The 12,812-nt window shown below is 47.2% G+C and overlaps 1 protein-coding gene across 3 annotated transcripts in view; it reads right to left on the bottom strand.

Annotated features, from left to right (window-relative positions):
• The window catches only part of DZIP1L (DAZ interacting zinc finger protein 1 like), a 43,372-nt gene that overhangs the window by 4,249 nt on the left and 26,311 nt on the right, over window positions 1-12,812 (bottom strand). For all 3 annotated transcript variants that reach the window (XM_081073322.1, XM_081073323.1, XM_081073324.1), the window contains 6 exons: window positions 11,073-11,103; window positions 8,954-9,007; window positions 7,767-7,900; window positions 6,570-6,762; window positions 3,532-3,748; window positions 2,921-3,102 (listed from right to left, as the gene is read on the bottom strand). In XM_081073322.1, the coding sequence (XP_080929448.1) occupies window positions 2,921-3,102; window positions 3,532-3,748; window positions 6,570-6,762; window positions 7,767-7,900; window positions 8,954-9,007; window positions 11,073-11,103 (811 nt within the window). The remainder of the gene's footprint in view (window positions 1-2,920; window positions 3,103-3,531; window positions 3,749-6,569; window positions 6,763-7,766; window positions 7,901-8,953; window positions 9,008-11,072; window positions 11,104-12,812) is intronic.

The raw sequence follows: 12,812 nt of genomic DNA, 5'->3' as shown, positions 1-12,812 counted from the left end.
TCATAAATATAAATTAGCACAGGAGGACTGCAGGCCAAACACACTTTCTGAAAACTCCATGCAGGAAGGGAGCCACGCAGTGACATACATTAGCTTAGGACTCTTGGAGATATAGTAAATTAGGTCCATATCCAGACCTCAGGAATGACCGAGAAGTAGGGAGCTAAGCTCGGCCTTCTAGGATTCAAATGTCTGAGGGACTGGGTACACGGCTAGAGCTACAACAGCCTTTGGCTCACTGATTCCTTCAAGAAATGTGTAAGGGCCTACTACGTACCAGGCACTGTTCCTCACCTTCCATTAGTCATCTTGTCCAGCTATCTCATTTTACAACAAAGGAACTGAAACCCCTCACACAAGCAGGTAGGTAAAAAGTGACAGAGCCGAAACTGGATCTGAGGACTCCTGACTCCCAGTTCCTGGATGTTTCTACCCTCTAGCTCACCTACAGGCCATCAGTACTTCTCTAAAGACCTGGTTCTGGTGGATTTTGATGGGCTGGCAGGCTTGGAATATGCTGTGGACAAGACGAAGTTCGCAGAATCCATTAAGAGCGTACACTTGCAGATTGCACAGACCTGGGCTAACATCACAAAGCATCCACGTACTGACTATGGAAATACAGAACTGGAAGTTGCATATTCTTTAACTAAGCCTGGGCTAGAAAATGCAACCGAAGCCGGAAGCCACTTTCTGCCAATAGTTTTGTAAGAAAATCTCAAAAGAATGGCAGTTGACTCACTTGTTTTGAGAAGAAAAATGCTCAATATTATATAACCTGTTAGATAGAAAGTGACAAGTTTAATGGATGTATTCATTCCAGTTAACCATAATTTCCAGTTAACGTAAATGTCGGTAATGCCCTTTCCATCAAAGAGTTTCATTTCTGTCTAAGTGTCTTTGCTGAAAGGGCAAAGAATCTTCCTGTGACCCAAAGACTGCTGGGGGAGACTTGAGGCAGCCTGCTGTGAAGGTTCAGTCACCTTCCAAGGCTGTCACCACCCTCCATCTCAAGATGAGCTGGGAAGCCACTCTTTTCACTATTCTTTTGTTACAAAAACTTACGTTTGTTAGACTGCATGTTACGGAAACTGTACTTGTCGAAATGTTCATTGTAGTTGAACCTCGCAGTAACCATGGTGATAGTTAACTGGGAGACCACAGCCCCTTGATCTGGTGCTAATGAACTCGAGCAGCATACGTAAAAGGCTGCAAATATTCTTAATATTAGGAAAATGGCTCAAGGCAGTTCTTTCTGGGAAAAATTATTTCACAAATAAAAAAACACACAAATAATAACTCCAACACATTAACTTCAAAAACATAACAGAGAGTCAATTTTCCATGATGCTAGTTCTACGATCTTGAACAAGTAACTTAAGGTCTCAGAGGCTTAGTTTTTGTTTTCGTTTTTGTTTTGTTTTGTTTTTTAATTAAAGTTTATTGGGGTGACAATTGTTAGTAAAATTACATAGATTTCAGGTGTACAATTCTGTATTACATAATCTATAAATCCCATTGTGTGTTCACCACCCGGAGTCAGTTCTCCTTCCATCACCATATATTTGATCCCCTTTTACCCTCATCTCCCACCCCCCACCCCCTTACCCTCTGGTAACCACTAAACTATTGTCTGTGTCTATGAGTTTTGTTTCCCATTTGTTTGTCTTGTTCTTTTGTTGTTTTTGGTTCATATACCACATATCAGTGAAATCATATGGTTCTCTGCTTTTTCTATCTGACTTATTTCGCTTAGCATTATAATCTCAAGATCCATCCATGTTGTCACAAATGTTCCTATATCATCTTTTCTTACTGCCGAATAGTATGCCATTGTGTATATGTACCACAACTTCTTTACCCATTCATCTATCAAGGGACATTTTGGTTGTTTCCATGTCTTGGCCACCGTAAACAAAGCTGCAATGAACATCGGAGCACACTTGTCTTTATGTATAAATGTTTTCAGATTTTTGGGGTAGATACCCAGGAGAGGGGGTCATATGGTAATTCTATTTGTAATTTTTTGAAGAACCTCCACACTGCCTTCCATAGCGGCTGTACCAGTCTGCCTTCCCACCAACAGTTTATGAGGGTTCCTTTTTCTCCACAGTCAGAGGCTTAGTTTTGACATCTGTGACAAAGTATGTAGTTGTACAGACGCCTTACCTCATGGGTGGTGTGAGGGAATTCCTGCTCTACCCCCAGGTGGCCCAAGCATAGAAGGGATACCCTCTCAGTGTCTCCCCACACCTCCTTATCCTCTCCTACCCATAGAATTAACCAAAGAAAGGGAATGCAACATCTTTGGGCCATGTTTCAGCTGGGAGAGGAACAGAAATGCTGACTTTATTTTTCTCTCTGACCCTCTACCCACACCAATGACTGGGTTTGAACAGTAGCTGGACTGTCCCCACAGCTGCCTGTTTAAACCCACTGAGGGTCCTATTTGCTGACCCAGCCCGATGTACACATATGGTCAGAATCTGGGTTTGGGGAGGCAACAACTGTAGGGATACGCACTTTGGCCTCAGGAGCTAATCCAGCTCTAACAGGAAGCCGACACCTTAGGCCTTACTGGGCTCTTGTTGCCTTAATAGAGCAATGCTTTGATCTCAATGTATCTGGCCACCATGTTTATTTTCTACTGGTAACAACCTAGAGGAGGAAACTGTTGGAGTGTTTAATCTCCAACAGTTAAACAATTCAGTAACAAAACAAGGGGTGAAATAAACCTCACTCAAATTCTATCTTGCTCCTGATATATCTTCCATCCCAGGAAAATATCTGATGGGAAGGAGGATGGTTCTCTACAAGTCAGTCCCAAATCAGAAAACCGAAAGGAAATCAAAGGATGCTTCCAGAACTGAGACAAATCTGGGCTGGAGAAGAGCTATCCCAGTGGTCCCAGACCACTCACCTGAGGAAGCCAGCGTCCCTGAGCCCTTGCCAGAGGGCTGGGTGCTCCCCTCCGAGGTCTCGGTATCAGACCAGTCCTCAGGCTGAGGCCCCATCCTGGAAGGAACTTGTGGGGGCTGGAGAGATGCACACTGCACAGAATCCCCCTCCGAGTCCTCTTCAGAACTGAATGGGGGCGTACTGCTGAAGAGGAGAAAAAATAAGGGATGTGTGGGTCAGACAGAAAATTTTAAAAATCACACTTCACCACTTGCAAGCATGTTTGGTTTGCTCAGAGCTGGCCCTGCTCATTCCCTGGGCCCAGGACACAGCCAGGAGTAATCCCGGAGTGTAGCAGCCACACCAGCTCCTACCTTAGGAGAAGAGGACCAAGTCCTCCAGTGTGGCATCTGGGGCATGAGGAAGACATGAGTAAGGGGAACATAGGCTTGTGTCAACTGGGAGAAAAGACCCCAGTCTCCTCCTGGGAGCTTGGGTTGGACCCTATCTAAGACCCCTTCTGTTCTCTGCCCCTCATATGTCTGCAGAAGCCTGTGGAGACCCCAGAGTAGGGTTGCCTGAGGCTGGGAGCCACACCACAAACCCAGTGAGAATGCAGAGTCTAGGGCTCACCTTAACCCCAGTCCTGGGGAAGCAGGGGCGCCAGAGCGTCCATGCGCTGTGAGACGTGGAGTAGGGGTGGGCACCTGAGCCAGCTCAGGGCTATGGCTGCCGCAAGGCTGAAGAGCTGTCATAGGTGGCTCTGCCAGCTTGGATGGCAATGCCACATGCAGGGTCCTGGCCTTTGCCTGGACCTCTTTGGTGACCAAAGGACTCTGCTGGCTTTTGGCTAGAAACAGAGAGAGGAATGTGTTTCAGAATATACCCATCAGAGCCCTTAAGCCTAAGAGAATACCGAATAAGGCTCCAACACACTGGAAATGGACAAGTCACTCTGTTGCAATATTCTATAATAACCACAGCAGGTTGAATAATTTCCCCCATCCCCGGTATCCCACTGCTGGCCAGACTCAGGGCTGGGACCCACAGTTTTATCAGAGACCAGGAGAGCAGCTGATATTCCAGGGTCATGTCGTCATTCCAGGAGACCCACAGGAGACAACAGGTCTAAAAAGGAGCCCGGCGTGGCTGCAGCTCACCCCCCCTACACACACACCCCACCCCCACCCCAGCTCAATCTTAGCAGCAGACCTCTCCAAAGCCACCTACCCTCTCTGCCCACCCTAGCTGCAGCCACTAGAGTGCGGAGAGCCTTGCAGGAAGGCCCTGCTGCCACCAGAGGTCGCCAGAGGACCACATGGGCCTCTAAGATCCACACACAACCGCCTAACAGAACTCGGCCTGTGGCGAGTGCTAAAGCCGAGACGTTAGACACAGCCCTCCATTTTCCAAATATCATCAAGACCCATTGTGGGGACAGAAACCCAGGACCGGCAACTTTTTTATGGAAAGAGGAGAGAAAGTGCATCTCAGGGAGTTGGAGTAAGTACTGTTCCATGAAACTCTTACATATGCGGACCAAGTAACAGTATAAAATGAGTTTCTTACTGTAGTTCAAGGTCAGATGTTTGAAACACACTAATCTCAGAGAATGCTTTTACTTAGAAGTGGACCTTCTAGGAAAGCATAAACTGAAGGGAAGGGGAAGGCGAACTTGCTAAGAGAAAATACCAATAACAGCTACAGTTACTGGACAGACACCAAGTCGAGCACTTAACATACTTCCATTTAGCCACAGACACTTTCAGAGAGTGTTGTTTTCCCTATTTTACAGACGCTTCCAGAGATTCAGGGACTAGATCACGGACCACAATTCTGTGGACGTAAGTGGTGGATGCAAACAGGCTGTCAGTCACCCCAAAACTAGGACTCTTGCCACTGCCTTTCTACATCCTACAGCTTTGCCCCAAAACAAAAGAGGCACAGTCTGAGGGGGAAATGGGAGGTGAGTATTCACACAGAAGTGGAAAAAGAGTCTGCAAAGTGCTGTGAAGACACAGTGTCATCTCCCAGTGACGTGCCCTGAAGAAGGCAGGACCCCAAACCAGAAAGGTCCTCACTTCTGGCTTTAGGACTATAAGAGCAAGGGCTGGAGGGCAGAGTGGCACCTGGAGGAGCAAGACACCTTTACTTCTCTTGGAAGGGGGACTAGAAGGGCCCTCCATTCGTCTTCCCTGACTGCCTGCCCCCTCTCTTCTCCAAGCTCCCACCACCCTGTGCTTGGCTCCATCTCATCACCTAGTCCTGACTGGCTTCCCAGGTCCTAGCACAGATCAACCTCAGTGAAGACTGTACTAAATGAATGAGTGAATGAATCAATACTTGAGGCAGAGGGCTAGGAGCTGAAATTGCAATATGAAAGGCAGGTTAGCAACCAGGACAAATATCCTTCTCTCTGAGATTTCAGTGCAAGACTAAGAATTGCCCTTCCCTTAGAGACTTTTAAGTCCAGGAGTTTAAACTAAGGAGAACAGTTTCCCACATCATTGACACAATATTCTCAAACCAACTGTTCTGTTATCTATTTAACATTTTTATATCAAATGATACCACTTTTAAACATAAAATACCCACTTTATACTTGTCCAAGTAATAATTTCCATGAGTTTTTGGCGTTGCATTAATAATATTTTTCTAATGCACATGAAGAAAAATAAAGATTACATTTTTAAGTTATTCATCCATGTACCAATTAAAATAATCTCTCCTATCCCCAGAGATATGTGGCCCACACTGAGAAATTCCTGTGCATGAAGAGCTCAGGATGGGTCTGCCAGGACATGAGGAGGTGACAGAAGTGACATCCCTCTGGCTGCATATGTCCATGACTGAGAAGACAAAGTGAAAGGAGCTGGGCATCACCCTGCATGAGAGACCCACACCCACTAAAGCCTCCCCACCCAGAGCTTCCCATTACAGCAGCCCAGTGGATCTGGGACTCCTCTCGAAAGGGGTGGGGGTGCAAACCTAGAAACACAAGTTCCCCTGCTCCCTAAGCTCCTTGGGGACAGAGGCTGGAGGGTCCTTGCCCATACATTTTAATAAGAATCACAGGGCCTTTTCTTGTCATGACCACCAGAAGCAAAGCAGCAGCCATGACCCCATGCAAGGAACAAGTCTGAGTTCTGAAGAATTGGCCTCAGGCAGAACTGGCACAGCCTCTCACACGATCCCACTGCTTCAGAGCAGACTTTTTATATTTGCCTCTGCCTGTAGCTTCAGTGCTCCCAGGCCTTGGGCCTTCTCCCAGCACTGATATGCCTGGCGTATAGAGCCAGAAACTGAATGCGCTGCTCTCTGTGGGAGCAAAGTTCAACTTCTGGTAAAAGCAAGTAAGGCAGTGCAGAGTTAAGCTGCTAAGTGAGGAGCAAGTCTGAGCAGGAAGAGTTCAGGCTGGTTGCAAGCTCCAGCTCTGGATCTCCTCTGCTCCCCTGAGAGATCCTGGGGTCCCCAATATCTCCCCACCCCTCCACCCCCACCTCACCCAGACTCTGTTTCCCCAACAGAAGATTTCGGACTCAGTCACCTATAGGAATGCTACCATCAGAGTCATGACCCATGGGAGCAGGGATTACATCCTTCTCCTGTGCAAACAAACCCAGACCCTCCTGGGTCACAGCCCCTCTGAGCAAGCCCTCTTACCACCTTACCTGGAGCCTTGCTGTCTGCCTGGGACATCGGGGCTCCACTCCTCTGTCTCTCCTTCACTTTGCTGGTGGCTTCCTTGATGAGCTTCTTCCTCAGGCTCAGAAAGTCAGAAAACCTCCCTGCCTTCTGCTCCCTCTGGGCTCTCAGGAGAGTCTCCAGATGTCTGAGAGTCTGAACAGGGATTCCCTTTGCATCCTAGAAGAGATAGACGTTTTCCTCTGGAAACGGGCCTCCCCTCCTTCTCCTTCCCCTAAGCCTCTAAGCCTGCTGCTAGCCTGGGAGCCACTGCAATCAGCAGGGTGCTTTCTGGGAGAGGATGAGATGAGCATCAGGGCAGAGTGAGCAGTGGCTTCACACGCTGCTGAAAGTGCGGTAGGTTAGGGTCTGGGAGCCCTATCAAAATGTGCACAGCAAGATACTACAAACGGGCTGCGCACAATTCCATCGACATCACAGCATCCGGGGCTGAGACAGGACATGCCTCTCCACCACCTGACTGAATCTTAGGATGGGAGACCAAGCCTGAATAGAGGGCCAAAGTTAGATCAAGCGGGAGTTGAACACAGTCAAAGATTAGCGCATCCTTACTAAATTAAACCTAGGTCCCTATTTTTGTTCGAATCTTACTCTACATAAACAGTACTTTCAGTGACATGATGCTCGGCTCCTTTAATAACGTGGCATGTTTTTCTGTGATAATAGATTTCACTGATGCCTTTAATCATCTGCATGCTCGGGTTGGACATGAGCGTGAGGGAGCAACAGCGACCAAATGCTAATTTGTACCAGACAGAGCTTTCAGTGCCTGCCTCACCCACTGCCACCTGCTGAGTAGGAGTGACTGCATGGACATCTCACCCAAGGGACTCATCCAGAGGCCAGATTGAGCCAATTAAGTTCCTTTTGTCAGAAATAGAGACCCAAAGAAAATAACCAATGAGTGGACAGCACAGAGAGGTCAGGACATTGGGTGGCATCTCAAGAAGCCATTGGAGGAAACAGAAAGAACCACACTATCGTTGTGATGTGGGAGGAGAAGTTGTGTGGGTTTATGTTTCTAAACACCAAAGGTGCCCCAGTGGGAACAAATAAGATAAAGAAGCTTAATATTTAAAAAACAATCATTCATTTTTCAGTTTAAGAACACCCTGTGTCTAAATGGTAGGTATGGCCCTTACAACAGTGGTCCCGGAACTTACTCTCTTTATCCCCATGCTTTCCAGTTTCTCTTCCAGGGCGTCTTCCAGGACTGGCCTGAACTGCTTCAGCAAGGTGGGGTTTCGCCTCAGAGCTTCCAGCACCTTACGCTGTCCATCTCGTGATTCCTCCAGCTCTGCAGCAGAAGACAATCACCAAGGTCAGCTTGAGCACCCAAAACTTCCACTCCCAAAGCCCCACTGCTCCCACCTGGCCTTCACTTGGTCGACAGCCTGTGAGCTTGGGGCCACTGACCCCGTCTGAGTACCCATCCCTGGGTCAAAAGTTGGGTTGTTTCTGCTTCTGGGCACCACTGCCTTAGACCACCCCCACCTCCCATATTCAGGATTCTCATTCCCTGCCAGTCTGGACCTCCAAGATCAGGGTTTGGCCCTGCCCTAGGATGACTCAGGGCTTGTGGGATTTTAATTTGCCCAGATGATTCTGATGGAGGTGAGCCATAAACCATGCCTTAAGAAACAGCGACCCAAAAGGTAACAAAACTAGCAATTACAATAAAATGTGGTAACTGCTACAAAAGAGCCATCCAGGGTGATCCAGGGAAGCCCCCTAAAAGTGCTCTTCAGGTCCAGTGTGGGGGCCATTGTGGTGAGACCTGCACCGGTCCTTTGATTCACCCAATAGACATTTACTGACAATATGAGTATGAACAGTTCAATGCTGGGTGCTGGAAAACAGAAAAAAAACCTCAAGGAGCTCACAGTTGAGGGTGGTAATTTCAATCCTGGCTTCGTATCTGAATCACCTGGGTCCCCACCCAAGCTCATTTCATCAGAATCTCTGAGAGGAGGCCCCACACCTTAATATTCATTTTTAAAACTCCCCAGATGTTCTAACAAGCAGCCACGCCTTGGAACCATTATTCTAGAGCAATGGTTCTCAAAACATGAGCCATCACACCAGCGCCATCTGGTTAGTAACTTATTAGAAATGCAGATTCTCAGATCGCACTCCAACCCTACCGAATCACAATTTCTGGAAGTGGAGCCCAGCAAACCAGTAGTGAGGAAACCTACTTCTTGCTGTACACCCTTCTGCATTCATGCCCCAGTTCCCTTCACCCATTTCAAGTGGCCAGATACAGTTAAGTAGAGACAAACTAAATAATAAAGAGGGCAGCAAATCTGGTTGTTTGCATTGGATACTGGACAAGACAATGGGGCCTTACCTTCCTCGGAAGACTCCTCTTCTGTGTCCACAGCCTTCAGGCCCTCACGGATCCCTGAGAACAGAAACAGTTAGCGACTCCAATGCCCTGGACCCCATCCCTGACTTAGAGAAAAGCGCGGGACACCCTGTGAGTGCCGGCCAGAAAGAGTAAGCTCTCTAGTCATTTGTTTACCAGAGAGAGGCAGGATGGAGCAGTGGTCAAAGACACTGAAGACAGAGAGACCATGTTTCCCCGAAAATAAGACCTAGCCAGATAATCAGCTCTAATGCGTCTTTTGGAGCAAAAAGTAATATAAGAGCCGGTCTTATTTTATGCTATGCTGTGCTGTGCTGTGTTGTGCTGTGCTGTGCTGTGCTATGCTATGCTATGCTATGCTGTCTTATGTTAATTTTTGCTCCGAAAGACGCATTAGAGCTGATGGTCCAGCTAGGTCTTAGTTTTGGGGAAACACGGAATCAGAGTTCACATTCCAGCTCTGATCTTCAGTAGCTGTGCACAACATAGCAAGTCCTTGAGCTTCTCTAAGCCTCAGTCTCCTCATCTACAAAATGAGGATAATAATACCCACCCCACATTAAATCATGAGGACAATGTAATGAAATAATGAATCTGAACTGCTTGGGGAAACACATGGCACACATCCCAGTCCCAGCACTGGGAAGTTCAAGGCCAAAGGAATAGTGCTCCTCTGAGCTGGTTGCAAGGCCAAGAAAGAAATCTCTAGCCTCAAGGCAGAGAATGGGAGATGTGCGTATTTGCAAGAAGGACAAACACAGAGTAGGACAGGGGAGGTGGCATGGAGTATGAGGGACCAGTTTCCTAAGTTCCCTAAGGGGCTGGCCAAGATCCTCTTCGCAGGCACAGGCCCTGTAGGTTACTGTCCGCCTTTAGACACCAGCACTTGCACTCCATTACACACTCACACATTCACACGCACACACACCAGCACACGAGTACTGAAGGAGAGGAAAGTGCACACTGCAGACAGGCCACATTCACATATACTTGGGGTCAACTTGCTACACACTAGGAACAAGGTAAAGGTCAATGACCTGAACAGGCAAGGTGAATAAGAAAGAGCCTCTTCTTTCATCAATAAGACAAATAGTAACAAGTGTTGGAGAGGCTGTGGAGAAAAAGGAACTCTCATACACTGTTGGTGGGAATGCAGACTGGTGCAGCCATTATGGAAGGCAGTGTGGAGGTTTCTCAAGAAATTACGAATAGAATTACCATACGACCCAGCAATCGCTCTCCTGGGTATCTACCCAAAAAATCTGAAAGCATTTCTCTATAGAGACACGTGTACTCCAATGTTCATTGCAGCTTTGTTTACGGTGGCCAAGACATGGAAACAACCAAAATGTCCTTCGATAGATGAATGGATAAAGAAGTTGTGGTATATATACACAATGGAATACTATTCCGCGTTAAGGAAAGATGATATAGGAGCATTTGTGACAACATGGATGGATCTTGAGAGTATAATGCTAAGTGAAATAAGTCAGACAGACAAAGCAGAGAACCCTATGATTTCACTGATATGTGGTATATAAACCAAAAACAACAAGACAAACAAATGAGAAACAAGAACTCATAGACACAGACAATAGTTTAGTGGTTACCAGAGGGTAAGGGGGGTGGGGGGAGGGAGATGAGGGTAAGGGGGATCAAATATATGGTGATGGAAGGAGAACTGACTCTGGGTAGTGAACACACAATGGGATTTATAGACGATGTAATACAGAATTGTACACCTGAAATCTATGTAAATTTACTAACAATTGTCACCCCAATAAATTTAATTTAAAAAAAAGAGCCTCTTCATGAACCCTGCCCCCAAGTTCCTCACCCCTCCCCATGCCTCCACTACCCTACAGAGAAGAGCTGGCAAGCAAGAAAACCTGCCAGCTGCAAGGAACGCTTTCAGCACAGATGCCAAGCTGCAACCCTGTCTGACCCAGAAGCAAATGTCTTCTTCCCCTCCCTCACCCAGTTGGAGAGTCTGACGCCACAAGTCCTCATCCTCGTCCTGTAAATTGACTGGTGGGGACAGGAAAGAGAAGATCCCAAGACAAAAGCCAAGCCTATTACAAACTACCCCATGCAAACTTACCCTTCACCTTCCTGAGAGACATGGTCTGGATCTGCAAAGATGTGGAAAGAGCAGATTATAGACAGCAGGATACTCTGCTCTGAGCAGTGGATCTGCCTAGCACCATGAAGAAGGGACAGCCACGATTTCCATGTCACCCATTGGGAACTGGAAGGAGCTCAGAGTACACCACCCCAATCCCCCAACACATCTCCTGCCATCCATATTTGAGAGGGATGGCGCCAGGTTGAATGGCAGCAACTAGGATGGCACCATGCTCCATTTTCCCATGGTGGGGAGACAAGAATGCCCCCTCTTCAGAGAGGGACTACGGTTTGAAAGGCAGGAGCCCCATGGAAACAGACAGGCACATAGTCAGTACTATTGGTACAATTGGTGGAAAACAGCCAGGGCAAGGTAGGCGCCCCTCCTGCAATATGCTCATCTGAGCTGAGTGCCCTGTAAGGAAGAAGGAGGCATGATGTGGACAGTCACTGAACCGTCTGCTCAACCCCACTTTTCCATGAAGTGCTTCTTCCTCCTTCCAGATGGCTGTAAACAGGGCAGCCACATCTGACAATGTGACCCCATACCAAAGTGATAGCTGACTCTCTAGGTCTGGGCAGAGAATTCTGGATTGGTAATGTGTGAGGTCAAGAGCTATCAGCAGCCAATTGGTTTGGGTTTTGGTTTCCTTGGTTTGTTTATGTGTTTGCTTATTTGTTTTGCCACATGGAACAGAGAAATGGAAGGTGATCTTCAGAGTTTAAAAAAAAATGGAAGCAGATATAAAGAGACAGAGATGCACAGCAGAGGAAATCTCCTGACCATATTCATGTCTCCAATTCCAGCTTATTCTCAGACTCAGCTGCTCTCCTGCCTTGAGCTCTGTGAGACACCCTATCTACCCTTATGACAAATTCCCTCTTCTGCTTAAGCTTGAGTTGTTTTTTATTACCTACTGGCTAATGGCTCATCCAACTATTTGTTCCTCTGCCTACCTCTAACCTAGAGACTATAAAACAAATTATTTACTTCCTAGGCTTCCTTGCAGCCATGGCTACCCATGTGATATAGCTTTGACAAAATATAAGTAGAAGTCTTGGAAGGGGGTCTTTTCATAAACTTCTTCCATCAAATATGGTTGTGATGGTTAATGCTATGGCAGCCATCTTACAACTATGAGAGTCAAACATTAGCCAATGTGTTCCTAACTAAAACATTTACAAACAAGAGTTCTGGGTAACATAAGGAAAAAACCTCCAGACTGGACCTGAGTGGCCATAGCAGTAAAGAACTAAGTGTTTTTGGGGGCAAACAGTGAAAAGAAAAGCAGCAGAGGAGTGGGCGAGATAAACTGACTGGGTGAAGTACCTATGGCTAGGAGAACAGAAAAGCACAACCAGCAAGGGTGCAGGTGCAGAAAGAGTGGACTAGACAGTGACAGTGCTGCTCAGCCCAGGGAAGCTGTGTGGAGGGTGGTGTTGGAACCAAGGACCTGACGCCACAGGAGGGGCCCAGTTGGGGAAAGACACACTTCTCCACAGATCTGGGGCTCAGAAGTGGGGAGCTGAGCCTGGGCTGGGTAGAGAATTACCCGCAATAGGTAAAGAGTCACAGGGGCTCTTGAAGGGCAGTCATGAGGCTTAAATGAAGCAATAAGCAAAGTATCTACCAGGAGCCGGCACTTAATATCGTCTCCAGTACTAGGGAACCCATCTGCTGGCAGCCGTAAGGATAACAGGCACATCTCTAGCCCAG

The sequence above is a fragment of the Rhinolophus hipposideros genome, assembly GCF_964194185.1.
Source record: "Rhinolophus hipposideros genome assembly, chromosome: 14".
NCBI classification, from domain to species: Eukaryota; Metazoa; Chordata; class Mammalia; order Chiroptera; family Rhinolophidae; genus Rhinolophus; species Rhinolophus hipposideros.
Note: the sequence above shows the minus strand (reverse complement) of the source record. Positions and strands in the feature narration are given on the sequence as shown.